This window comes from Lynx canadensis, chromosome E1 (genome assembly GCF_007474595.2).
Source record: "Lynx canadensis isolate LIC74 chromosome E1, mLynCan4.pri.v2, whole genome shotgun sequence".
NCBI lineage: Eukaryota > Metazoa > Chordata > Mammalia > Carnivora > Felidae > Lynx > Lynx canadensis.
Genome location: NC_044316.2, coordinates 17,602,572 through 17,628,185, shown reverse-complemented (window position 1 = coordinate 17,628,185; position 25,614 = coordinate 17,602,572). Strand labels below are relative to the sequence as shown.

General features: G+C 47.8%; 1 protein-coding gene across 3 annotated transcripts in view; it reads left to right on the top strand.

Moving 5' to 3' along the window:
- Positions 1 to 25,529, top strand: part of SUPT6H (SPT6 homolog, histone chaperone and transcription elongation factor) — a 32,471-nt gene extending 6,942 nt beyond the window's left edge. For all 3 annotated transcript variants that reach the window (XM_030296851.2, XM_030296852.1, XM_030296853.1), the window contains exons 2-37: positions 2,766 to 2,898; positions 3,681 to 3,839; positions 3,935 to 4,011; positions 4,368 to 4,560; positions 4,794 to 4,878; positions 5,760 to 6,033; positions 6,417 to 6,518; positions 6,769 to 6,885; positions 7,228 to 7,317; positions 7,499 to 7,641; positions 8,286 to 8,434; positions 8,583 to 8,681; positions 9,211 to 9,340; positions 9,426 to 9,576; positions 9,753 to 9,907; positions 10,099 to 10,294; positions 10,647 to 10,786; positions 10,903 to 11,020; positions 12,145 to 12,221; positions 12,499 to 12,634; positions 12,936 to 13,073; positions 13,151 to 13,318; positions 14,680 to 14,807; positions 15,943 to 16,150; positions 16,735 to 16,882; positions 17,319 to 17,461; positions 18,219 to 18,359; positions 19,405 to 19,600; positions 20,221 to 20,459; positions 21,001 to 21,114; positions 21,286 to 21,410; positions 23,081 to 23,193; positions 23,472 to 23,549; positions 23,642 to 23,808; positions 24,265 to 24,452; positions 24,732 to 25,529. In XM_030296851.2, the coding sequence (XP_030152711.1) occupies positions 2,790 to 2,898; positions 3,681 to 3,839; positions 3,935 to 4,011; positions 4,368 to 4,560; positions 4,794 to 4,878; positions 5,760 to 6,033; positions 6,417 to 6,518; positions 6,769 to 6,885; positions 7,228 to 7,317; positions 7,499 to 7,641; positions 8,286 to 8,434; positions 8,583 to 8,681; positions 9,211 to 9,340; positions 9,426 to 9,576; positions 9,753 to 9,907; positions 10,099 to 10,294; positions 10,647 to 10,786; positions 10,903 to 11,020; positions 12,145 to 12,221; positions 12,499 to 12,634; positions 12,936 to 13,073; positions 13,151 to 13,318; positions 14,680 to 14,807; positions 15,943 to 16,150; positions 16,735 to 16,882; positions 17,319 to 17,461; positions 18,219 to 18,359; positions 19,405 to 19,600; positions 20,221 to 20,459; positions 21,001 to 21,114; positions 21,286 to 21,410; positions 23,081 to 23,193; positions 23,472 to 23,549; positions 23,642 to 23,808; positions 24,265 to 24,452; positions 24,732 to 24,918 (5,181 nt within the window). In that variant the 5' untranslated portion in view covers positions 2,766 to 2,789 and the 3' untranslated portion in view covers positions 24,919 to 25,529. The remainder of the gene's footprint in view (positions 1 to 2,765; positions 2,899 to 3,680; positions 3,840 to 3,934; positions 4,012 to 4,367; positions 4,561 to 4,793; positions 4,879 to 5,759; positions 6,034 to 6,416; positions 6,519 to 6,768; positions 6,886 to 7,227; positions 7,318 to 7,498; positions 7,642 to 8,285; positions 8,435 to 8,582; positions 8,682 to 9,210; positions 9,341 to 9,425; positions 9,577 to 9,752; positions 9,908 to 10,098; positions 10,295 to 10,646; positions 10,787 to 10,902; positions 11,021 to 12,144; positions 12,222 to 12,498; positions 12,635 to 12,935; positions 13,074 to 13,150; positions 13,319 to 14,679; positions 14,808 to 15,942; positions 16,151 to 16,734; positions 16,883 to 17,318; positions 17,462 to 18,218; positions 18,360 to 19,404; positions 19,601 to 20,220; positions 20,460 to 21,000; positions 21,115 to 21,285; positions 21,411 to 23,080; positions 23,194 to 23,471; positions 23,550 to 23,641; positions 23,809 to 24,264; positions 24,453 to 24,731) is intronic.
- Positions 25,530 to 25,614: the final 85 nt, after the last annotated feature.

Here is a 25,614-nt window from a genome sequence, read left to right as displayed (position 1 = left end):
TCTGTTTTCTCCTTTGTTGAATGGAGAGAGAAGTGTACTGTAACTCATAGATCAGTGTAGGGGTTAATTGGTATTTCTAAAGTGTCTGGAACTTGGTAGGTGTGTGATTATTATTCCTCTGAGCACTTTTTTTTTTTTTTTTTTTTAACTGTTAAAGGAAAGGCCTATATTAGTTTTGGTTGGGTTTTGTGTGAATGTTGTAGGTTGGTTCTCTTCCTATGCCTGCTCTCTGCATATAATACAAAAAATTATTTTATGGTCCTTATTTGTTTTCATATCTCTGTCTTTCTACTAGAAGTCAACTCCTTGATAACAATTCTTTTTCTCTTCAAACCCCCACGTCTCAGCAAAATGTATGTACATGGTAGACATTCATTAAAACTTGAAAATAATGGCATCTGAAACCTCAGCCTGAAATTGAACATAAGACCATATCATTGCCCCTCCCTTTACACAGAACTCAGTACCTTCAGTTTTGTTTCTTTGAGTTCATTGGTTAATTGATTGTGGTATCAATTGATACCAGTAAGGGTAATTTTCAGAAGAATTAGAGCCACAGAAGTTAAGGCTCCTTCTAGAGCTCAGAGCATTTCAAGTAGCTGTTAGCCAGCCTCCTCTTTTCTTCCATCCCACTGCCATGTTTCACTGGGAAGGTGGCACTAATATGAAAAGTAAGTAATCTATATGATAGATACTTAGCAGTTCCTATTTTGTACAGAGCACCTAGAAGGTACAGCTTATTTGGTACAGGGTCACCAAGTGCCTTGTAATGCCTTTCATGTTGCCGTTTATGTTTTCTTGGTTTTCATTAGCCCTTCAATTAGATATGGTCTCTAACTTCCAGAAGCTTATGGTCTAAGTGGGGAAAATGGGCACAAATACAGTGGACCATCATTCAGGACAAAGTGAGGGGTGATGTTGAGTTTATCAGCAGCCAGCTTCAAGATTCCAGAATAAGATCTTGATGTTATGATTTGTGAGATGCGTGCTGTTTTTTAAAGTCCTACAAGGTCTGGGGGCCTCGGTGGCTCAGTCGGTTAAACATCCAACTCTTGATTTCAGCTGAGGTGGTGATCTCACAGTTTGTGACTTCGAGCCCTGCATCAGGCTCTGCTCTGATAGTGTGGAATCTGCTTGGGATATTCTCTCTCCTTCTCTCTGTCTCTCTCTCTCTGCCTCCCTTGCTTGCACATGTATGCTATGCTCTCTGTCTTTCTCAAAAATAAATAAAACCTTTAAAGTCAAACAAGACACAGGAAACTCCATGTTAGGGTTAGGGTTCTGGGGTTATCCACTGCCATTTCCAGGCTTTGGATGAGTCTGAAAATGGGGAAGCAAAGGACAAATTTGGGATCAGTTGGTACAGAATTACAGAATGCTAAGGAAAATTAGGCCCAAGTTTCAAATTCAAACTCAGTTAACATGTATTGAAGCCATAAACTAGGTTCTTTCCCTCGTGTCATGTGATATGCTCAACTACTGTCCAAGGTAGGCAGGTAGTGCTATTCCTCTTTTCCAGATGAAGAAGCTGATACTCAGACAAATTGAATAATTTGCTTAGTTTACATATCTGGCAGATGGTGGAACCAGGATTTGATTTCTCCTCTTAAGCCCAGCAATCTTTGCAGTTAAGTATGTTGCCTTTATTTTGTAGGCCACAGAAGTTGCTTTCAAAGTGTTTTTTTGCTGCAGAGGTCAATGGTAAAAATAGGGTTATGGTTCTAATGGTTCTAAAGAGACCCTTTCTCCACCCCACTACTGCTCCCAACCACTACTCACATAAGGGGGCTCAAGTTCATGAAATGTTGTTTAATCCGTTAAAAAGGATGTTCCTTTTGGCTCTGCCAGTAGCCAGGTATAGTGTACATGAAAGTGCCTGTCATTATCACTCATTTCCCAAATTTCTTATGAGAAGCCATATAACATCACTGCTACCATATGCCAACCTATATAATTATCCATACACTAATTCTTTCGTCATTCACCCATTCCTGCTCCCAAATGATAAGTGAAATAAAATTCTTTGGTATACTGTTGACCCTTGAACAATGCAGGGGGTAAGGGCACTGGCCTCCTGCACAGTTGAAAATCTGCATATAACTTTTGACTCCCTGAAAACTTTACAAAAGCCTCAATTAACACATTTTGTATATGTACTATATATTGTATTCTTAAACCAGAAAAAAAAAGGTTAAAATTGTATGGAAGAGAAAATCCGTTTACAGTACTCTGCTGTGTTTATTGGAAAAAACCTGGGGCTCCTGGGTGGCTCAGTCAGTTAAGCACCGACTTCAGCTCAGGTCATGATCTCATGGCTCGTGGATTTTTAGCCCCGTGTCTGGCTCTGTGCTGACAGCTCAGAGGCTGGAGCCTACTTCAGATTCTGTGTCTCCCTCTCTCTACCCTTCCCCTGCTTGTGCTCTGTCTCTCTCAAAAATAAATAAAAACATTAAAAAGAAATTTTTTTAAAGCCTATAAGTGGACCGTGCAGTTCAAACTCCTGCTGTTTTCGAGTCAACTGTATGTAGAGAAGTTCTGTGTAATCAGTCATCTTTTTCAAGGCACATGTAAGAGGAGTAACCATGGGAAGAGTGGAAAATGGAAGAGAGAAAGCCATCTGATTCTTACTGTCTCCTTCCTAGGTGGAAATGATTGAGGGGCAGAGCAGTGGCACGTGGCTAAAAGGCTGTTTGTGGAAAGGTTTAAAGTGCTCTGTGAAGTCACGTGTCTCATTTTTTCTATCCCCATCTTCCTTCCTTCTCTAGGCATCTTAGGCAGGCCGTGAGAAAATGTCTGATTTTGTGGAAAGCGAGGCCGAGGAGTCAGAGGAAGAGTACAATGATGAAGGCGAAGTGGTGCCCCGAGTCACCAAGAAATTTGTGGAGGAGGAGGATGACGGTGAGGAGGCCCCAGCCTCAAGCTTCTCCCCACTATTGCTAAGCTTTGGATAGTTGGATTCTTGCTGATGAGAGGCTCAGGCTGAGCACAGAAGTTATCACACATGAGGTACCAGCTTGAGAATTTTCAGTCATTTATAGAAAATACCTAACTGAGCATCTGTCTGCTATGTGCCAGGTCCTGCGCCTAGAGCTAGAAATGTGAAAGGAAGACCCTGCAGTCATGGAGTCTACATTGGCGGGAGGGGACAGACAGGAAACCAACAAATAAATACATGCGTAACGTTTTCCTCTTTTAGAGACCCCGCAGTGTTGGTATTTATGAGCCCAGTTTCCTATTTCTCTGGCCAAACCCAACCATTAGGATCCTCAGCAGAGTAGAACCATGAAATGGCTTTAAAGACAGGAAGGTAAATTTAAGTGTTATCAAAAGAATTATGGATGAAAGAAATAATGTAGCCGCTGAACTTATAAATTAAGAGGAAAACAAAGATTACTGGTGGCTGTAAAACTCCTAGTAATGATTTTGAAAAGCCATGGTACTTAGGAAGATTATCTTGCCTAAAGACAGATGAGGAGTGTAGAAATGAGGTAGTCCTTTCCAGATGCTCCTGCTCAAACTCAGTGGCCATGTTTTTTACATCTTTAGATGAAGCTGAAGAGTTAACATGGCATCCACATCATTAGGCTTAGAGCAGATGGAGAATCACAGTTAAGCAGGGGGTCCTGCCCCACCCCAGCCCGTTTCCCAAACTCCATGCCTCAAACATGTGTATTTTCCAGATGAGGAGGAGGAGGAGGAGAACCTAGATGATCAGGATGAGCAAGGCAATCTGAAAGGCTTTATCAATGATGATGACGATGAAGATGAAGGGGAGGAGGATGAGGGTAGTGACTCTGGTGATTCAGAAGATGATGTTGGCCACAAGAAGAGAAAACGCAGTGAGTAGTCTTCCTCAGTCAGGTGAGGCTGGGGTGGAAGTTACAGTGGACAAGGGGCCTCTCCATCACCATTGGTAACACTTTGTTTTCTCCAGCATCTTTTGACGACCGCCTGGAGGATGATGATTTTGACCTCATTGAGGAGAATTTGGGTGTCAAAGTCAAAAGAGGAGTAAGTGTCATTCTTTGTCCCTGGGGATGAAGGAAAAAGCTCTTGAAATTCAGTGACTTCTGGGGGATGAGGCACCTCCAGAACAGTGTGGGAAGCATAGAGGATGAGAAAGTTGCTCAGTGTCATTGTGCTGTGGAGACTAGATTTGCATCCCAGGTCTGGGCGCTTGTTAGAGAAAGACTTGTCAGGGTTTGAAGGGTGGGCCTTGGTGCTGAAAGAGCATGTCTTAGTGTGTTCTTTGCCATCTCCCTTGGTCAGCAGAACTGTGGTGGGGAAAATGGGAGTGAGACTAGAGAGCAGGCACCCTTAGGCCGGTCCTCTCAGACCCTGTTGAGACAGGTTTTTTCCACCCCTAGCAAAAATACCGACGTGTCAAAAAAATGTCAGATGACGAGGATGACGACGAGGAGGAATATGGCAAAGAGGAACATGAAAAAGAGGCTATTGCCGAGGAAATCTTCCAGGATGGGGAAGGGGAAGAAGGGCAGGAGGCTGTGGAGGCCCCCATGGCTCCTCCAGAGGAGGAGGAAGAAGATGATGAGGAATCAGGTATGTGGCATCAGGCAAGAAAGCCAGTGTTTGGGTGGGTGTTGGGATTTCCTAGCCCTTAGGAGCAGAATGGGAAACCATTCTTCACCTGCGGGCCCCCAACATTTGACAGAAGTTCGTTTTTAGGAGCCTCCCTACTCTTCTCACTGGCCACTCACATAGTAGGAACTAAAGCCATTCAGTCCTGGCTCATCCCTTGCCTCTGAGCACTAATCCCTTCCTTCCCTACCCAGACATCGATGACTTCATTGTGGATGATGACGGACAGCCTCTGAAAAAACCTAAGTGGCGGAAAAAGCTTCCTGGATACACAGATGCGTGAGTCGGGGCTGGTACAGGGTGGTGATATGGGCGCCTGAGTAGACCCCGTCAGGAAGGAGGAAATCAGAAGCTTCTGCCAAAAATGGGACATCCCATCTCTCAACCATTTTGCTTCCTAACTCAACTAACCTTTACTAGGCAGGAATTTCAGACTGCTCCTAGAAGCCCTGAGAACTGTCTATATTAATAGAGCCCCTGTGGGATTAGGAGCCACACGTGTGTAGGCTTCCATCAGCCTCCCTCTTCACCTGAAGCTCCATGTCTATTCATTTATGTATTGGCATTCTGAGTATAATTTTGTCGGAAGAAAGCTTTTGCTTTGAGGGAATACTGTAATACCTTAGCAGAAGATGGACCCACTGAGCAGAATGTGGATCTATCTGCCCTGTTGGGTTTGACCCCAGAGACTGGCACATGCCAACAATGGGCTTTTTATCTTTCATAAGTAATAGTTTTCCCAGAAACCTCCCCCAACTGAGCCTTTATTTCCAAAGCGAACATGCTTGCTTGCTTGCTTGCTTGCTTATTTATTTATTTATTTATTTATTTATTTATTTATATAGAGCAGAGACAGAGCGTGTGTGTGCGTGCACGTGCATGTGCAAGTGGGTGAGGGGCAGAGAGAATCTTAAGCAGGCTCCATGCCCATCATGGAGCCCAGCACGGGGCTCAGTCTCACCACCATGATACCGTGACCTGAGCTGAAATCAAGAGTCTGATGCTTAACCAACTGAGCCACCCAGGCGCCCCTACTTTTTAAATTTACCTCTCTCTTAACCTTCTCAATTTCCTTTGGGGCAAGTAAAGGGTCTGTGCTGGGGCTGCATTTCTCCTCTCATAAGAACCTGGGCCAAACCGTCTTTTGCTCTCACCCACAGGGCCCTGCAGGAAGCCCAGGAGATTTTTGGTGTGGACTTTGACTATGACGAGTTTGAGAAATACAATGAGTATGACGAAGAACTGGAGGAAGAGTATGAGTATGAGGATGATGAGGCCGAGGGTGAGATCCGAGTGCGCCCCAAGAAGACCACCAAGAAACGTGTGAGCCGCAGGAGCATCTTTGAGATGTATGAGCCCAGCGAGCTAGAAAGCAGCCACCTCACAGATCAGGACAATGAAATCCGAGCCACTGACCTGCCTGAGAGGTTCCAGGTAAGAAAGCATCAGCTTCTGTCCTTCTGCCAATGTGTCATCACCTGCCCTGAGCCTCTTTGCTTCAAGGGTTGTATCAGAGGAGCAATCTAGCAACAATCTGATACCGAATATATATAGAAAGTTGGCTTTTGAACTCCATCTGACCAGGTAGTGCAGGGAGTCCAGGTCTTAGAGAAGGCTCTTCTGCTGCTTATGGTTCTTGAAATGGCACTCTTTCTTTAGCAAATACACAAAGTATGTCTACTTTGTGCCAGGACAGTGCTCTTCTGGGTGCTGGAATGTGTCTGTGGAGCACACATTTCTTTACGGAAGCAGTGTATGTGTTATCCTACAGGGGTTACAGGATAAAGTCAGTCTCACTATTGTCTTATCCTGTGCAGCTCCGCTCCATCCCAGTTAAGGGGGCTGAAGATGACGAACTAGAAGAAGAAGCTGACTGGATCTACAGGAATGCCTTTGCCACACCAACCATTTCTCTTCAGGTACCCAAAAACAGATCCTTATGTTTGACATGAACCAGAAGCCACTTCATCAAGATGAAGACCTGCTCCTACCATGCCCCAAACATCTATATGTGCCTAGTACAGAACAAGTATGGGTGTGTACAGGTGTATGAGAGATTTTCCTAGAACTCTTCTGACGGAGTTCTCTTTTGACATGGAGTAGTTTCATGTATGGTAAGACAAAGCAAGTAACGGTGTTATTGCTGTTTCTTTTTTTTTCTGGCTCCAGGAAAGCTGTGATTACCTAGACCGAGGGCAGCCAACCAGCAGCTTCAGTCGTAAAGGGCCCAGCACAATTCAGAAGATTAAAGAAGCCCTGGGTTTCATGCGAAATCAACACTTTGAGGTAGCACCTCAAGCTGTCATGGTCCCTTGGTTAGAAATTCAGCTAGGGGCTGAGGGAAAAGGTAGCGCCCTGTGAGATGAGGAGTCCCCTTCTGTCTTCAGGCATGGTCCCTTGGCTCAAGAGTGTGCGAACCAAAGGAGACTCTGGTAACCAGGAGAACACTTGTTCTACCTGTCTGCAGCGTTATCTTCCCCCGTGGGGGAGAGCACGTGCCCTGGATGAGCCTGTGGGGGAGTCCAAGCTTCTGACTGTTGAATTTCCTGGAGCTGTTTACCCCTCTAGCAAAGGAGCTCCTTAGAGATCTCTCCACTCTGGTTGACTACAGTCTCCTTGCCACCCTAGGTGCCTTTTATTGCTTTCTACCGTAAGGAGTATGTGGAGCCTGAGTTGCACATCAATGACCTGTGGAGGGTGTGGCAGTGGGATGAAAAGGTACGATGGATCCATGCTCCTAAGAGGCTGAGGTGTGGCTTGGGCACCACTACTACCAAAGTCCAAGCCTCCTGTACATATCAGGTGGCTACCCTTCCCAGGGTCGCCTGGTAAGAAACAGAGCAGCCTTGGGTCTCCAAAGCTGAACACCAGCCCTTAGTCGTGCCCTGTCCTATCCTAGTGGACCCAACTGAGGATCCGCAAAGAGAACCTAACGCGGCTGTTTGAGAAGATGCAAGCTTATCAGTACGAGCAGATCTCTGCTGATCCTGACAAACCCCTGGCTGATGGCATCCGGGCTCTAGATACCACCGACATGGAGAGGTAAAGTATGCAAGGTTTATTCCATTACAGGGCGCCCTCAGACCAAAGGCCCCCAGGGAGCAGTGTAACCTACAAAATCCTCAGCACAGGGCCCATCCCTTAGAAACCCAACTTGTCACCACACCAAAAGTGATCTCTCTGGCAAACAAATTCATCTTAGTTACCTATATGGGTATAAAAGGTGAAAAGGATAAGATAGTCACGTTTGCTGATCTGAAAATTCCCTGTACATAAGGGTATGTGGAAAACCAAATTATAACCAGAAAGGAGCTTGGTGAGCCTGGAATCGGTGGAGTGCCGGAAGGGTCAGATGACTTTAGTGGCCAGTGTCATGAAGCTGGTGGGGGAGGGACAGACCATCTCAAGAACTCTGAACTTTGCTAGAGACGTGGTACGTCATCTGTCTCTCCCTTTTCATCTCCATTTCTGACAACCACCAACCACCATTTGTTTGACATATTCCTTCTTTAAGATACCTTGCTCTCAAGGAAGTCACCGTCTGGGGTCATTGTGTGTCTCTAATAATTGAAGAATACAGACACCTATCCTAGTTGGGACCTTCCCTCCTGGGAATTGGACCTGTTGTAGCAGAACTGGGGTGTACCCTTAGTGACAGTTGAGGTCTTACATCCCTTTTCCTCCAGGCTTAAGGATGTCCAGTCAATGGATGAGCTGAAAGATGTCTACAACCATTTCTTGCTATATTATGGTCGTGATATCCCTAAGATGCAGAATGCTGCCAAAGCCAGCCGCAAGAAGCTGAAGCGTGTGAGGGAAGAGGGAGATGAGGAAGGTGAGTGCTGGAACAGAAAACCCAGGAGTCTTGATGGCCACACCATCCCCAAGGATGCCCTTGGCTGAGTGCCCTTTGGGGCTTCCCTGCATGTGGCAGCTCCTTGGGAGTGACGAAACTAGAGCACTGACTCATGTTTTCTTCCCAGGTGAGGGTGAAGAGGCAGAAGACGAGGAGCAGAGGGGCCCAGAGCTCAAGCAGGCCTCCCGCCGAGACATGTACACCATTTGCCAGAGTGCTGGCCTAGGTAAAAGCTAGCTGTGTTGTGTCCTGGGCGTTCCAGCCTTGAGCAAGGGGAGTTCCCAGATGGTCGCTGGTGGGCAGGAAGAGGACTTTTTTGAGCGAATCACTAATCCAGTTGTGAACACTGCCCCCCCCCCCCAGCACCCACGCCCACCCACAGTAATGGTCTAGCCTCTCCCTGATTTCCCAGAGGAATGGGAAGCTCATATAATCAGAGGGACAGAGTTCATCCTAGCCTTGAGAAGTTCTTTATTAAACTGTAGTTTCCACCTTAGTTCTGAGCCCAGGAGTCACAGAAAATTACTGTTTTTCTGGGTTATAACAGCCTGTCAGGTGTTTAAAGACAGGTTTTTTTTTGTTTTTTGTTTTGTTTTGTTTTGTTTTGTTTTTACTATTCTTTGTAAACTTCCTGGTGCTGCTTATTCATGACCCTCTTAAAGTCTAGTGCCCAGAATAGCTGCTCTGGACTCGGAGACCAAAGAGATTTGTCAGCCCAGCAATTGCCTTACCTTTCACACTCCTGTTTGCTTTAGATGGCCTGGCCAAAAAGTTTGGACTGACTCCTGAACAATTTGGGGAAAACCTGCGGGACAGCTACCAGCGGCACGAGACAGAGCAGTTCCCTGCAGAGCCTTTGGAGCTGGCCAAGGATTATGTTTGCAGGTAGGCTTGTGGCACGTGGCTGGCAGGAGGAGGGGCCCGAGGGCAAAGACACTGTCATCCTGCAACTGCCGCATTTTCCCCACAGCCAGTTCCCTACACCTGAAGCTGTGCTGGAAGGTGCCCGCTACATGGTAGCCCTGCAGATTGCCCGAGAGCCCCTCGTCCGACAGGTGCTGAGGCAGACCTTCCAGGAGAGAGCCAAGCTAAATATAACCCCCACCAAGAAAGGTAGAAAGGTGAGCTGGGTGAAGGGCTTTGATCCAACACGTGGCCCAGCTCTGTGTTCGACTGAACTGAGTTTCTTGCTTTCATGCTCAGCTGAGCTGTCTGCCGGCAAGCAGAGAGGCAGTCTTTTCTCCCAGGGTCAAGCCCAGCCTGTCGGTAAGCTGACGATTCCTCTTAATGTGTACAGGATGTGGATGAGGCCCACTACGCTTACTCCTTCAAGTACTTAAAGAACAAGCCTGTTAAGGAACTGAGAGATGACCAGTTCCTCAAGATCTGCTTGGCTGAAGATGAAGGGCTGCTCACCATTGACATCAGCATAGATATGAAGGGGGTAGAAGGGTAAGCAAAGCTCTGGGGTGGAAGCTCTTTCTGGGAGGGCTTGATGAAGGGTCAGCTGGAGGGAGGGGTCCCTCAGGAATGTGAAGTACAGTTTGAGAGGTAGGCAGGCCATTGTCCCTGGTTCACTGTTTGTGGACATTTCAGTGTCATCTTTCCTCCATCCCCAACCCTGCAGTGTTGTTTCTCCTCAGCTACGGCAATGACCAGACATATTTCGAAGAGATCAAACAGTTTTACTACCGAGATGAGTTCAGCCACCAGGTGCAGGAGTGGAACCGGCAGCGCACCATGGCCATCGAGCGAGCCTTGCAGCAGTTCCTCTATGTGCAGATGGCCAAAGAGCTCAAGAACAAGCTGCTGGCCGAAGCCAAAGAATATGTCATAAAGGTTAAGACTCACAGTCTTTAGGCCTGTGATTTCCCCATACTAGAGCTGAGAGTGAAAGAACTCCTTACAAGTAGTCTTCTAGCAAACAAGCCAGGGGTCACTCCCGAGACCCCCCCGTTTGAGGAGATTCTTGGCTTCCCACCCCCAGCCCAAACACTCTTTGTTTATATTGCTGTTCTCTGTATACTCTCCTGTTTCCACAATTAAGGTATGCCTTCACACTGTAAGCCTGCAAAGGGCTAGGAACACGTGCACACGTCAGCGCAGCCTGTGCACATGTGTACCCACATCTGTTCCCTTAGCACACTCGGTGAGCCTGTTGGCCATAGTGTCTGGTGTGTCTCCTCCCCAGGCCTGTAGTCGGAAACTCTACAACTGGTTGAGGGTGGCACCCTACCGGCCAGATCAACAGGTAGAGGAAGATGATGACTTTATGGATGAGAACCAAGGGAAGGGCATCCGCGTCCTAGGCATCGCTTTCTCCTCTGCCAGGTAACTGCCTGTTTGTGCCTGCCCAGCCTCACCCTTACCTGTCTTCCTAATTTCATTCTACTCTTACTTACATCCTCTTATTTCTGATTGTTGCACTACTCTTGTCTGGTCGGCAGAGATCACCCCGTGTTCTGCGCCCTGGTCAACGGTGAAGGAGAAGTGACAGACTTCCTTCGACTGCCCCATTTTACCAAACGGCGGACTGCATGGAGAGAGGAAGAACGGGAAAAGAAGGCAAGTGGCTAGGATAGGGCAACCAAGTGTACATCTTAAGCGCGTTTTACAATTCTGTGGGGGTATGTGTTTATGGTCTACACGACATCCTTTGCAAGACCCTGATTGATCTCCACGTGCTTGCTGAATACTGGAGTCCTGGGATAAGTCTCAACTTCCATAAGCAGTAGATGGCACTCACGTTCTGGTGCAGAATTTACTTCTGGCTGGAGGCCAATTCCTAGGTCTTGTGTTCTTCTGGAAGCTGCCATTATAGCCTCTGTTCTTCCCAGCATCTGGGTCATCCTGTTCCAGTAGCTGAAAGCCAGTGAGGCATTAAGCCAACCTTTTCCCTGCTTTAGCCTTTCAGTGTTTCTTCCAAGGAAGGAGGAATTTGAATTCATCTCATGTATATGCTTCTGATTTTCTTAACCTAATGGTATCTTTCAATTTTGCGAGAGACCTGCATTCTAGAGTAATTTTTCGCAACCATTTTTTAAAAAGAAACATCGGGGCGCCTGGGCGGCTCAGTCGGTTGAGCGTCTGATTCTTGATTTCAGCTTAGGTCATGATCCCAGGGTCATGGGATTGGGCTGCCCACTGAGCATGGAACTTGCTTAAGATTTTAAGACCCATTCTTTCTCTCTCTCCCTCTCTCTCATCTCCCCCACTCATGCTCTCAAAAAAAAAAAAAAAAAAAAATTAAAATAGAAAAAGATAACAAGGAATTGAGATTAGAATAGTCCTGATAGCTAAGCAGTGGTTTATGGTAGAAAAAACCCAAGTATGTTTACACCTGGCTGGCTCAGTCAGAGAAGCATGTGACTCTTGATCTTGGGGTCGTGAGTTTAAGCCGCACATTGGGTGTAGAGATTACTAATTAGAAAGGAAGACCCAACGTGTTTAGACCATCACGACCAAGGATGAGCCAGAAGTATAGTAATTTTAGGAAACGTTAGCAGATATATAATATTCAAACCAGAGGTCTTAGTCTCCTTGTTTTGTGCGCTAGTTAGACCGTGTCTATGCATTATGGAGTTTATTGTTCTCTGGTCTTACAAGGTCTTGTGCTACTTAGGGAGAGAGAACTGTTAGAAATCTCCCTGTCTTCAAAGCCATTCAGTTCCAATTTTATTTCAATCCAGGCTCAAGACATTGAAACCCTAAAGAAATTTCTTCTGAATAAAAAGCCTCATGTGGTGACAGTTGCAGGAGAAAACAGGTAGGGGCTCCAGGGGAACTCCAGGGACTAGACCTGGCTTAAATTCATTCATTCCTTCTTGTTGAACCTGGCATATGCCTCTAACAGAGCAATAAGCATGTAGACCCTTGGTAAATTTCCCATCCCCGGAGCGGTGGCGGGGCGGGGGGTGGGTATCTCTTTGTCTTCAAAGCCCCTTCCTCCCCCATCCCCACCCCCACTTCCACTTCAGCCATAAGTCTGTCTATCCCTGAGAAACTTCAGAAAGAGCCCTGACCAACACCCCTCATCCCTCCAGGGACGCCCAGATGTTGATTGAAGATGTGAAGCGCATTGTGCATGAGCTGGACCAGGGCCAACAACTGTCCTCTATTGGGGTGGAGCTGGTTGACAATGAGTTGGCCATTCTCTACATGAATAGCAAGAAATCGGAGGTAATGCTGGAACCCCATTCTTAAGACCTGCGCAAGCAAGAGCTGTCAATCCCTAGGAAATTTACTAGGAAAACGAAGGTTATCGAGGGCACAGGACTGCACTTGTTCAGTTGCCCGTGTGCAGTTGCTTCATTTTGCCAGTCATGCTTTGGAGTGGAAGCCCTGCAAATTAAATTGGTCCCAGGAAAAAGGGGTCCCAGAGGAGACAAGAAAGTGACTTAAAGCCAGAACGGTTTGAATCTTCTTTTGCTCTCAGAACAGAGGGGACTTAATGGTCCTGGTGGTCCTTGTTTGACTCTAGGCAGAGTTCCGGGATTATCCTCCAGTGCTGAGACAGGCCGTCTCCCTGGCCCGGCGCATCCAGGACCCTCTGATTGAATTTGCCCAGGTGTGCAGCTCTGATGAAGACATCCTGTGTCTCAAGTTTCATCCCTTGCAAGTGAGTATGATTCAACAGGCAGGCTTAGCGGGCAGAAGGGCACAGTAACCTTATCCTTGTCTGCTGTTTATCGGCAGGAGCATGTGGTGAAAGAGGAGCTGCTCAATGCCTTATACTGTGAATTTATCAACCGAGTCAATGAGGTTGGGGTCGATGTCAACCGTGCCATCGCCCACCCATATAGCCAGGCCTTAATCCAGTACGTCTGTGGTCTGGGACCTCGAAAAGGGACCCATCTCCTGAAGGTAAGATTGGGTTGAATGAGAAAGTAAGAAAAGTTCTATTTCACTGAGCCTTTACAATTGCCAGTATAATTTTGACAAAAGGTCAGAGAAGTAGAGACTGGTATAAGAGTCATCCAGCTAGTAAGAGTCCAAGTCAGACTTCAGACCCAAGTGGCCACAGCTACTATGTGTACTACTGTACTTCATTACCATACTATAGTGGCTCATGGAAAAGATAGCCATAAACTAGGATTTAAAATGGATGGAAGAAGGGGCACCTGGGTGGCTCAATCAGTTAAGCGTCAGACTTTGGCTCATGTTATGATCTCATCCATGAGTTCGAGCCCCACGTGGGGCTCTGTGCTGACAGCTCAGAGCCTGGAGCCTGCTTTGGATTCTGTGTCTCCCTCTCTCTCCTCTCTGTTCCTCTCCCACTTGTACTCTGTCTCTCTGTCTGTCTGTCTCTGTCTCTCTCTCTCTCTCTCTCAAAACTAAAGATAAAAAAAAATTTTTTAGTGGGGGGCGCCTGGGTGGCTCAGTCAGTTGAGCTTCAGACTTTGGCTCAGGTCATGATCTCTTGGTCTGTAAGTTCGAGCCCCACGTCGGGCTCTGTGCTGACAGCTCAGAGCCTGGAGCCTGCTTCGGATTCTGTGTCTCCCTCTCTCTCTAACCCTCCCCCATTCATGCTCTGTCTTTCTCTGTCTCAAAAATAAAATAAAACGTTAAAAAATTTTTTTTTTTTTTTTTTTTTTTTAATGGATGGAAGGAGGGGTACATGGGTGGATCAGTTGATTGAGCGTCTCTTGATTTCGGCTCGGGTCATGATCTCAGTTTGTGGGATCAAGCCCTGCGTGGGGCTCTGCACTGACAGCAAGGAGCCTGCTTGGGATTTTCTCTCCCTGTCTCTTTGCCCCTCCCCTGTTCCCATGCATGTGTGCACATGCGTGCACTCTCTCTCTCTCTCTCTCTCTCTCTCCCTCCCTCCCTCTCTCTCTGTCTTTCTCTCAAAATGAATTTTTAAAAAAGCTTCAAAAAAATAATATGGGTGAAAGCAAGCATACCAGATGCAAACCTCAGGATAGTGGTTTTTATTCCAGTGGGTAGAAAAAGGATTTCCGTCAAGTTAATGGAGGATTTAAGGAACTTCGGAAGTACTGGTAATGTTCTTTTTCTTAAGAAGAGTGAAAGGTACTTGGGTGTATGTTTTATCATTAACTTTTAACTTACACATTAGTTCTATATTATCTTTGGCAGGTGTAATGTAGTTCACTAAAATAATTTTTTTTTAAGTAGCAGACAGTAGGGTATAGTGCTCAGTTAGATATTGAGGCATGGAGACAGAGGGTTCCCCAGAAACCTGAAAGCCCACACCTCTCTCCTAGATCCTGAAGCAGAACAACACCAGGCTGGAGAGTCGGACCCAGCTGGTCACCATGTGCCACATGGGTCCCAAAGTCTTCATGAATTGTGCTGGCTTCCTCAAGATCGACACGGCCTCCCTGGGGGACAGGTGATGCCCTCTTCCTGGGTGGGCCAGGCAGAATTCCCTTGGGCTTTGCTTTGGGGATTCAGGGGATTAGGGCTGTCAAAGGGCCCAAGGTATTTGAATTAGGAAATATTTTAAAGCAAAGGTGAGCAACCCTTTATTAAGTCAAGAGCATCTGACCTATGGAAAAGATCGGTTCAATTATGTGAAGCTTTTTTTGTATGAGGAAAACATAAAAAGAACCAACTTATTTTTATAAATTAAGGACAGAAAACATACAAGATTTCATTCAGTAAACACAAACATGTTCTGTTATTATGATTTGCCATGGCTAGATAAGGGTGGGGCTAGCAGGGGCAATGGAAAAGGAGTGTGGGGGTATGAGGAGATAAGGAAGGGGGATAGAGATTCAGTATGTTTTCAGATGATGTTATTGAGAGAAAGTTCTATTCACTTGGACTTTGGACTTCACTATTGACCTCTTCCTCTCCAGAAGTTATCAACTCAGTCTTTGGAGGATCTTTTCCACGGGCACATAGCTCCTCATTCAGTAATGGAAATCAGTGGGGAAATAGGCTTCAAGTTCTAAAACTTCATTTTCCACCCAGCTTTGCTGTAACACTCCACGAATAACATAGGTCCATGTGAGTGCACGGGCAAGACCAGCCTGGGAAGGCTTTATGGGGGAAAATAGCTGTCAGCAAATTGTCAGAGGTCTTTTCCCCCTTCTTGTTTTATCTTATTATATAAGACTTGTTTAAGTTCATTATATAAAATTCAATGTATAGCAATATTGTGCAGAAAGTGGAAGTCCCCCATAATCCCACCCCCCAGAGATAACTACCATAACAATTTGGTGTGTACTACAACGTTCCTAAATTTTATTTTTGCTATGCATTTACTAACTACCCATTTACTACAAAAATGGGATCATACGGTTCATAGTGTTTTGCAGTGCATTTTTCACGTATCAGTATATTGTGGCCATCTTTCCATGTCAGCACACATAGATCTACCTCATTATTTTTAATGGCTGTATAGTATTCCATTGTATGGAGGTACCCTGATTTATTTAACCAGTTCCCCATTGGTGGACATTTGGGTTGTTACTAGAAGCTTCTTGTTCTATATCCTTGTCCCTTTTCTGCCTTTCATTCAGCACCGACTCATACATTGAAGTTCTTGACGGTTCCCGAGTCCACCCTGAGACCTATGAGTGGGCCAGGAAGATGGCAGTGGATGCTCTGGAATATGATGAATCAGCTGAGGACGCTAACCCCGCAGGAGCCCTCGAAGAGATCTTGGAAAACCCAGAGCGACTGAAGGATCTGGACCTTGATGCCTTTGCAGAAGAACTGGAGAGGCAGGTAGGTGACAGTGTAGAGGCTTGGCACAGAAGTCACCCGCAGTGGCTTAATTGGGAGGAGACTCAGGCAGCAAATCTCCAGAAAACCTCCAATGGTGTTAATGTGGGAGACTTGATTCTCTCTTCTCTCTGCCCAGGCTGCATGTAGCTTTGCATGTATCTGTTTCCCACATTGGGTTTCTGTGAAGCATTTTTATCCGAGAACATTCCATGTTATAGCAGAGAAAGTTTGGGGGGGGCACTTGGGTGGTTCAGTCAGTTGAGCATCCAACTCTGGATTTGGCTCAGATCATGATCCCATGGGCGTGGGATTAAGCCCTGCATCAGGCTCCACGCTGAACTTGGAGCCTGCTTGAGATTCTCTCCCTCTGCCCTTCTCCCCTGCTTGTGGGCCTTCTCTCACTTTCTCTAAAAAAATAAAAACAAAAAAATAAATAGAAAGTTTGAAAAAATTCTATGGTAAATCTTGATGGGAAAGAAGAGAAGCCCTGACAGGAGCCAACTGTCTTACTCCTTTTGTTGCAAGCCCCCCGTGGCTCCAGTTGGGAGGGTTGCAAGGCTCTTCCTGTTGGGCTTCTTCCCCAGGGCTATGGTGACAAACACATCACCCTGTATGACATCCGGGCGGAGCTGAGCTGTAGGTATAAGGACCTCCGGACAGCCTACCGCTCTCCCAACACAGAGGAAATCTTCAATATGTTAACCAAAGAAACACCAGAGACCTTCTACATTGGTAAACGCTGGGTCTGGTTTTCAGCTGGAGGAGAATTTGTGGGGTGGAAGGGTGCATTTACTGTATATGTTCAAACCAAGCGATGATTCCAGCAGAGTGAGACAGGTTTATACTGTAGGTAAAAAAGACCGGGGGAGCTTTTAAGATTATTATTAATATATGCAGCCCTGAACTAGAAGTCAAAACTGAGTTCAGGGACCAATTATGCTTCTTAACCTGCTGCTTCAGGATCTTCAAGGAGTCACTTCTATAGGCATCATGTTCCCCCGTCATCAAATCAGGGGAAGAGCTCCTTAAGGATGTGAGCGAAATCATTAGAGATGCCATAAGCCAGATGTTCTGACACTAAAAGGCCAGTGGGAAGAACACCTCTCCAGTTCTCTTAGCCTGGTCCCCATTCTCTTCTTTCCTTCCCTGTCCTCTCCCTTTCCTGCAGGAAAGCTCATCATCTGCAACGTCACTGGCATTGCCCACAGGCGTCCACAGGGTGAGAGCTATGACCAGGCGATCCGCAACGATGAGACAGGGCTGTGGCAGTGCCCCTTCTGTCAGCAAGACAATTTCCCTGAACTAAGCGAGGTATGTGCTGCACTGTTCCTATGGTCACTGAGTTTCCTCCATTGAATGTCTCTAGAACGGAGTCTAGAATGCAGCTATTTTAGATCACGCTTTTCCCAAACAAACAGGGACGAGGGCTAGAACACATACAGGTCTAACATGAAGTCCCTCTATATGCTGGTCAGAAACAATCAGTGTGCTTCTTCTATTATGGCTCAGCCTTTAACCCATGTTTCCTATTTTCTGGGGATCTAACTCAACCAGATTATAGACCTGAGGGTGTGCGTTTCTTACTACAGGGCAGGTACGGTGTTCCTGTACATGCTAGTTGGAAGGAATCTATAGGCTCTCCTGATTTTTTTTTCCATTTTCCACACGAGACAGTTTCCAGACTTTACCCAATAAATAAGCTGGTGGGATTTGTCCCAATAATAAAGCCAAGGGGCAGCTGGTTCCCTGAAATGGATTGTTCTGGGGAGACTGGCATATGTATTTCTTACGTCCACTAGGTCAGAACAGAATTGGGAGAGATGGGCCTCTGTGGCAGCTAGAGGGACATACAGATAGATTAATATATTTTATATTAATATATAAATTAATAATTTAATTAATATTAGGGATGTTCAAAATCTGTGTTGGTGGGTGGCTTATTCATTGTATTTCAGACCATGTTGCCAGGTGTTATGGCAAGATAAATTGCAGCACCCCAGCAGCTCTTTTCTGAACGTAGATCTCTAGAACCTTAATGACCAAGCTCCTCTCCTGATGCACTTTTTAGGTCTGGAACCACTTTGACAGCGGTTCATGCCCAGGCCAGGCCATTGGTGTCAAAACACGGCTAGACAATGGTGTCACCGGCTTCATCCCCACCAAGTTCCTCAGTGACAAAGTGGTAAAGCGGCCTGAGGAGCGAGTGAAGGTAGATGGAAGACTAAACTAAGACATCTAGTGCAACTTTCAGCTGCCCAAATGGGGCTCTCCGGAACTTTGGGCTGCGCCTCCCTAGAAGTGAGGCTTGGTTCCCAGTGGCTGCTGGTGGGGAGAGAGTCAGGAGGATTTATAACTGGCTGAAAGAAGCCAGGGTGAGAGGCATGTGAATGAGTAGCAGCTTTTGTTCTCTTTGTGATTATTTCATTGGGTTGCCAGCCCTTTGGGAGAGGGCTCTGTCTTCCCATGTGGGAGGCTGTGATTTAGTCTGTAGGCAGGAAGCAGGGCCCAGCATTACATGCTGTGAAACAGAAAGGCTGAGCTTCCTTTCTGTTCTAGTATTCTCCTGCCAGCTGCCATCTATTATGTACCCAGTAGATACGAGCACTTGACGTTTACATGTGTTGTCTCTGATCTCTCAACTTGATGGGGAAGGAAACCTTTTTCAGAGAAATTTGAGTGCCTTTTCCAGGATTACCCAGTTAGTTGGTGACATGGCTAATATACCATGTCTGCCAAATTCTCTAGTTCTAAGTGTCATGAACCCCTGAGAACCGTGGACTTAGGAAGATTGGGGAAAACATTCCCAATCAAGGAAGCCAGGGAGATTTTCAAAAGAAGAACCATGCAGTGACTGGCTTTTGCCAGTGTTTAGATGGAAGGGCTCAAGTCAGGGGGAAAGAACAGAAAGCTGTTGTTTTGCCTCTCCTCCAAAAAGGGCAGCCAGACTTTGCTTTTACCCCAGGAACAATAATTAGGTAACTTTGTGGGAAAAGGGAATAGTGCCAGTGGCGGGGTAGATCCCAGTAAGCTCCGGTTGTTTTTCCTGTCTAGAGTGAGAGGCATCTGTGCGGGGCATGGCTGGTGGTCTGCAGACCAGACTCACCTGTCAACTCCTAACCTGCCACTTGCTAGCTCGCTGGCTTTGGGCGAGTCACTCCATCTTTCTGCCTGGACTTCGGTTTTCTCACATGTAAAATGGGGCATCGGGCTAGATCATCTTTGTCCCTTCCAGCTCAAATGTTCTGTGGATCTAGGTGGGAATGACCGTTCACTGCCGCATCATGAAGATTGACATTGAGAAGTTCAGCGCAGACCTTACCTGCCGAACCTCAGACCTCATGGACAGGAACAACGAGTGGAAACTGCCCAAGGACACGTACTATGACTTTGACGCTGAAGCAGCAGACCACAAGCAGGAGGAGGACATGAAACGGAAGCAGCAGCGGACCAGTGAGTGTGGCCACCACCTGTGCAGCCCAAGTCTTGGCAGCCCCCCCGCCCCCCCGCAGGATTCATGTGCTGATGGCTATACCCCAGTGGGAGTGAGCACTCGGCTTTGAGGTGCTGCACCTCAGAGACATCATGGATGGAGTCACTGGCAGGGTTGAAAGCCAGGGTCTTCTTGGGTCACGTGTTCTTTGCTAATACACTGTGACTTTTTTTTTTAACGTTTATTTTTGAGACAGAGACAGAGCATGAACGGGGGAGGGTTAGAGAGAGAGAGGGAGACACAGAATCCAAACAGGCTCCAGGCTCCAAGCTGTCAGCACAGAGCCCAACGCGGGGCTTGAACTCAGGAACTGCGAGATCATGACCTGAGCCGAAGTCGGACACTTAACGGACTGAGCCACCCAGGCACCCCTACACTGTGACTTTTAAAGCTTTGTTCTCTCAGCACTTGAGGAACCCAGGTTCACACACAAAACCTTCACATTAGAGAATTCAGGTCCAGAGAGGGCAAAAGAGTCTCAGAATTTGATAGCAGGTCAGAAATAAAGCCACAAATTGTCCCTTTGCTGTGGGCTCCCAGTCCCCTCCCCTGATCTGTACTTCTTTCTTGGCCTCCTCAGCATACATCAAGCGAGTGATCGCACACCCATCCTTCCATAATATAAATTTCAAGCAAGCAGAAAAGATGATGGAGACCATGGACCAGGGTGATGTGATCATCCGACCAAGCAGCAAGGGTGAGAATCACCTGACAGTGACCTGGAAGGTCAGTGATGGCATCTACCAGCACGTGGACGTGCGGGAAGAGGGCAAGGAAAATGCCTTCAGCCTGGGAGCCACCCTGTGGATCAATAGTGAGGTGAGAGCCAGCTCCTGCTTCCCATCCCCTCTCCTACTTCCAGAAACAAGCCATTTCTGCTTACTTTCATGTGACGTTAGTAACTTATATGCATTACGTATATTTTAGCTGTGTAGAACAGAATAGGAGGTTGATTATGAAAGGAGTCATTTGATAACAGTTTTGTGTATTTTGCTTCTCTCTGTCCTCCCAATTTTAAAATAGACTACCTATAGAGAGCCAGTGGAGGAAGAGGAGAAAACATATATGCACATGATTGCGTACACACACCATTTCTCGTTTTCAGTAGAAGGAAATTTTATGAAGTTCCTTGTTATTCCCAAGCACCAGAGGAGAAGCTAGGTTATGGTTTAAAGGATTTTATGCCTTGTAAGCTGATAAATCTGAGCAGGATGTATAAATTGAGGGGACTTTGCAGGGGAGCGAGGCTACAGCAGGGCTGGGAAGTCCACTCCCTCCCATGGGTTCTCTTCCGAATAGATTAGATGAAGGAGTCTCAGCTCTGAATGTGACACATGGGGCCTTTACCATATTCCCACAGGAATTTGAAGACTTGGATGAGATTGTTGCTCGCTATGTCCAGCCCATGGCATCCTTTGCCCGGGACCTTCTGAATCACAAGTATTATCAGGACTGCAGTGGTGGGGATCGTAAGGTGAGCCAGGGCTCTTTGAGGCATGACATCTCCCAGTCACTTCAGGATATATGGTGTCCCTTCAGCGTAGGGGACGTTCAGCTGGTGAAGGAGGTGTACCTCATGTATGCGCCAGACATTGTGTACCAAGCATGCTGCTATCCCAACCTCTCCCCCTCGTTCTACCCCCAGAAATTAGAGGAGCTGCTCATCAAAACTAAGAAGGAGAAGCCCACCTTCATCCCTTATTTCATCTGTGCCTGCAAGGAACTGCCCGGCAAGTTCCTACTGGGATACCAGCCCCGGGGTAAACCCAGGTGAGCACTAGTCCTGAGAAGGTGCTGCCACTGGGGTCCACGGATAGGCTAGCAGGGGAGTTAGAGACCCCTGGAGCAGTACTCTCTCTGGTTCTGCTTGACTGTCTTTTCCCTCTTACCTGTTGGAGGTTGGAGGTGGGGAAAGAGGGTGATGATTTAGAGGTAAAAAGCAAAGAAAGATACTTTCCCCAACCCTGTGAAAAGTTTCCTTCACTGTTTTTCCCTCCCAAAGAGTGATGGAAATTACCACTCTCCACCTGACTGGCAAAGATGAGGGCCAGGACACAGGTCTCTCCTCACTCTCTGCTTCCCCCTCACCAGGAGGTTCGACACAAGGTGGCTCACTGTTGCTGTGGTGTGCCGAATAATTTCTGCCTGCACTGAAGGGGTGGGTCAGGAGAGCTTCTCTCCTTCCTATCATTGACCCTTCTGCTCCCTTCTATGTGTGGCTAACAGGCTGGCCTTCCTAGACATGCCTTTGTCTGGATTCCTCTAGAGCTCACTCTGAATCAAAGTCTCATTTTTTGGGATCTGCTTTCCTTTTGTCTGTTACCCAGACTGATAATCGTATCAGTCTTCTCTACGCCCCCACCTTCCCTTCGGCTCGTGGCCAAGGCCAGTGAGTTTCTGCTCGTATCCCTATACTGCCTGTCAAGATAAACAGCATAAGACTATGTTAGTCTGGGCTCAGTGGCTGGGTGACAAGAAGCTCTGGACTCCAGACCCTGCACTGTCTTGGGCACATGTAGAATATTGTTGTCGTTTCTGAGAAGCCATTTCTGATTCACCATCATGCTTCCAGAGGATGGCAGCCAGGGCTGTTGGCTGGACACTGTCCCACGAGGAAGTTGAGCAAACGAGGAATCTTTAAACGAGGAAGTAGAGGCAACGCAATCACTTCCATAGAAAGGTGTGCAGACTCCTTGTGTCGCAGCATTAATGACACTTGATAGATGATTTAGAAAGCAGGGTTCAACTTAACATAAATGAGAACTTTCCAATATTTGTCATTGTCTGTTGGTAATTGACAGCTGTCCTTTATTGAACAGAACCCTATCTTAGGTGTTGTGCTAAGTGCCTCATACATGCTGTCTCATTTATTCCTCACACACAGTTCTGTAGGTTTAAGTGCTGTTGCCTTTGTTTTTCAAGTGAAGCTGAGATTCAGGTTTAATGACTTCACATAAAGTCATATAGGTAGTGAGTGACAGCCAAAACTGCAAGTAGAACTGGTCTGAACCCAGAGCCCATCGTCTTATCTACTCTCTGCCCTGCAGTGTCGAGTAAGGTCAGACTAACCACCTTAACTGGTATTTCCAGATTCCAGCGCAGGGGGAGACAGCAGGACAACAACCCTGACACTGTGGCCTCAACTCCTGCCACCACCTGCAGTGTGCTGCCATCACACTGCACCCCAGGATGGTGGCCCAGCCCCCAGCAGGCCTTCTTCTGATGGCCTGTACCTGTCACACCAGGGCTGCCGACTCCTGGCCTTGACTGTGCTCACCTCGTCACAGTGCAGCCTCCTTTGACAGGGTCAGGGCTCTTTCATCTCTCCTTTCACCCCAGCACCCACTTTGGCTACTTCACATGGTGGAGATCTGTTCTGGCCGCTCTCTCACAGCTGGCCCCAAGTGGTCTCTGACACAGGTTTCCTTCCAAAATCCCAGGATAGAATACGTAACAGTGACTCCAGAAGGATTCCGGTACCGGGGCCAAATCTTCCCTACTGTGAATGGACTTTTCCGATGGTTTAAGGATCACTACCAGGATCCTGTACCAGGTGAGTTCTGTTCTGAGTTCTGGGATGTGCTTAGAGGGACACGAAGGTCCTGAATCAAGGTGATCACTAGCCACTGGTGGAAAGGACGAGGCCCGGGCTGTCACTGAAGCTGTCTCACTCCTGTTCCAGGCTCCTAGCATCAAGGAGGTCCTCCATCCACTTTGCTGAAGCAGCTTCCCTTCTTTCCACCCACCTCAGGACCTCCTCCAGCTCCCTTCATTGTGAAAACAGAAACAGGTTTCTGGAGGGATATAACTAACTTTGGTCGTTTCCTACAGGCATCACCCCTAGTAGCAGCAGTAGGACCCGGACACCTGCTTCTATCAATGCCACCCCAGCCAATATCAACCTTGCAGGTGAGCTCATGTCTGAGACTGGGAGCTGGAGGGATGGCACTAGAAGACTTTGACCTCTAACGTGCCCATCTCCCACCTCTGTGTGCCTACAGATCTGACACGGGCTGTGAATGCCCTGCCTCAGAACATGACCTCGCAGATGTTCAGTGCCATCGCAGCGGTGACAGGCCAAGGACAGAACCCCAACGCCACGCCAGCCCAGTGGGCCTCGAGCCAGTATGGCTATGGCGGCAGTGGAGGGGGCAGCAGCGCTTACCACGTACGTGGCTTGGGGACAAGGCTCCCTGCAGAGGGTGGAGAAGAGCAAAAGGGAACATTCATCCTTTGCCAACCTGTGGACATAGACTGCCCTCTGGAGGTGTCTACCCCAAGGGGCTTCATATGTACAGATGGGGCCACCACAGCCTTAGGAATGGTCTCCAACACGTGTTCCTTTTCTTTGGGCCCTCTTGAGGGTAGAGGGAGTAAGAGAAAGTCTGATTTTTCCGTGGTCCTTTGGGATCTTTGGAACCCTTAAGTGGTCCACACTGGCGGGCCCTGTTGTGCCAGGTCCCATCCTGCTGGCCTCTCTCTCCCACTTGGGACCACACATTGCTCAAGCGATGGTCAGCTGGAAAGCTCGGTGATGAGCCCCGGTTTTCAGCTTGCCAAAAGTTCATAGCAAGGCCAAATAAGCCCCAAACCCATCCCCATTTAACTATTCACCCTTCTCCAGGTGTTCCCAACGCCAGCCCAGCAGCCAGTGGCCACACCACTAATGACCCCCAGCTACTCCTACACAACCCCAAGCCAGCCCATCACCACACCACAGTACCACCAGCTACAGGCCAGCACCACCCCACAGTCTGCCCAGGCCCAGCCCCAGCCCTCCTCCAGCTCTCGGCAACGGCAGCAGCAGCCAAAGTAAGTATGCGGTTTGTGGCACAGAGCAGGTTATTAGGGGCAGGTGTTGTCAAGAGGCCAAGCAGTTCAACATAAGCAGGTCGCTTGGACCTTGTGAAAGCCGTGACCCAAGCAATGTCTCCAGAACGACCACTTTCTGGGAAAAGACAGAAGAAGGTGATGTGACAAAAAACAGGTCCATTTCTGTAAAGATGGACAATCAGCAGTGTTTGGTGGGAAGGCTTCGTTCCGGTGAGGCCCCAGAGATTCCTGATCTCAGAGGCCCCTTCTCCCTCCCAGGTCCAACAGCCATGCAGCCATCGACTGGGGGAAGATGGCAGAGCAGTGGCTACAGGAGAAGGAAGCGGAGCGGCGGAAACAGAAGCAGAGGCTAACACCTCGGCCCTCTCCCAGCCCCATGATCGAAAGCACCCCCATGTCCATTGCTGGCGATGCCACCCCGCTCCTGGACGAGATGGACCGGTAGGGGGCCTGCTCCTAGGACTCTGGTTACCTCTGAGGCTGGGAGAGCCCGGCCGCCCACTGCCTCACTCCCTGTCCCGCCTTTTGTGTCCATAAAGTGGCGTGAGTTGACGTTCTCTCTGGTGGTCAGCCTGGATGGGTGACAAGCTGGATGGCCTTGGGAATTTGAGCTCAGTGTAAGCTAGGCGACAATTCTCCCACTCCAGGCCCTCACCGACCACCTGTTCTGGGACCAGGCTGGGCGGGGAGTGTGGCGGGGAGGAAGAAGAGGAAGACGAGAATGAGAGTGGAACAGTTTTGTATTCTCCCTACAAGCCATTTTGAGCTTCTGCCCTCACCTGACTCTGGGCTGTGACCCCGGGGCACCAAGCTCAGCACATGAGTCTCCCCCAGCTCTTGTGGGGAGAGGAATGCTATTTATTCAGTTTCGGGCAGGAGGGAGAGGAGGGAAGGTGTTTCTGACCCAGATGCCAACAGCTTGGGTGGCTATCAAAGCAGAATTGCAGGGGACACGGGAGCAGTGCTAACCTGCTCAGCCCCCGCCTGGCCGCCTTCACCCACCTGCTGCTGCCTCCGCTTCCTGCCTGTCATTTGAATAAACAGTGTTTCTACAGAGCATTTGGCAAAGCCTCTCTCTCCAACGCTCCGGCTCTTGAAGGGTGGCTTTCCAAGCTGGGTTTGGAGCTCTGACAGCTCCCCC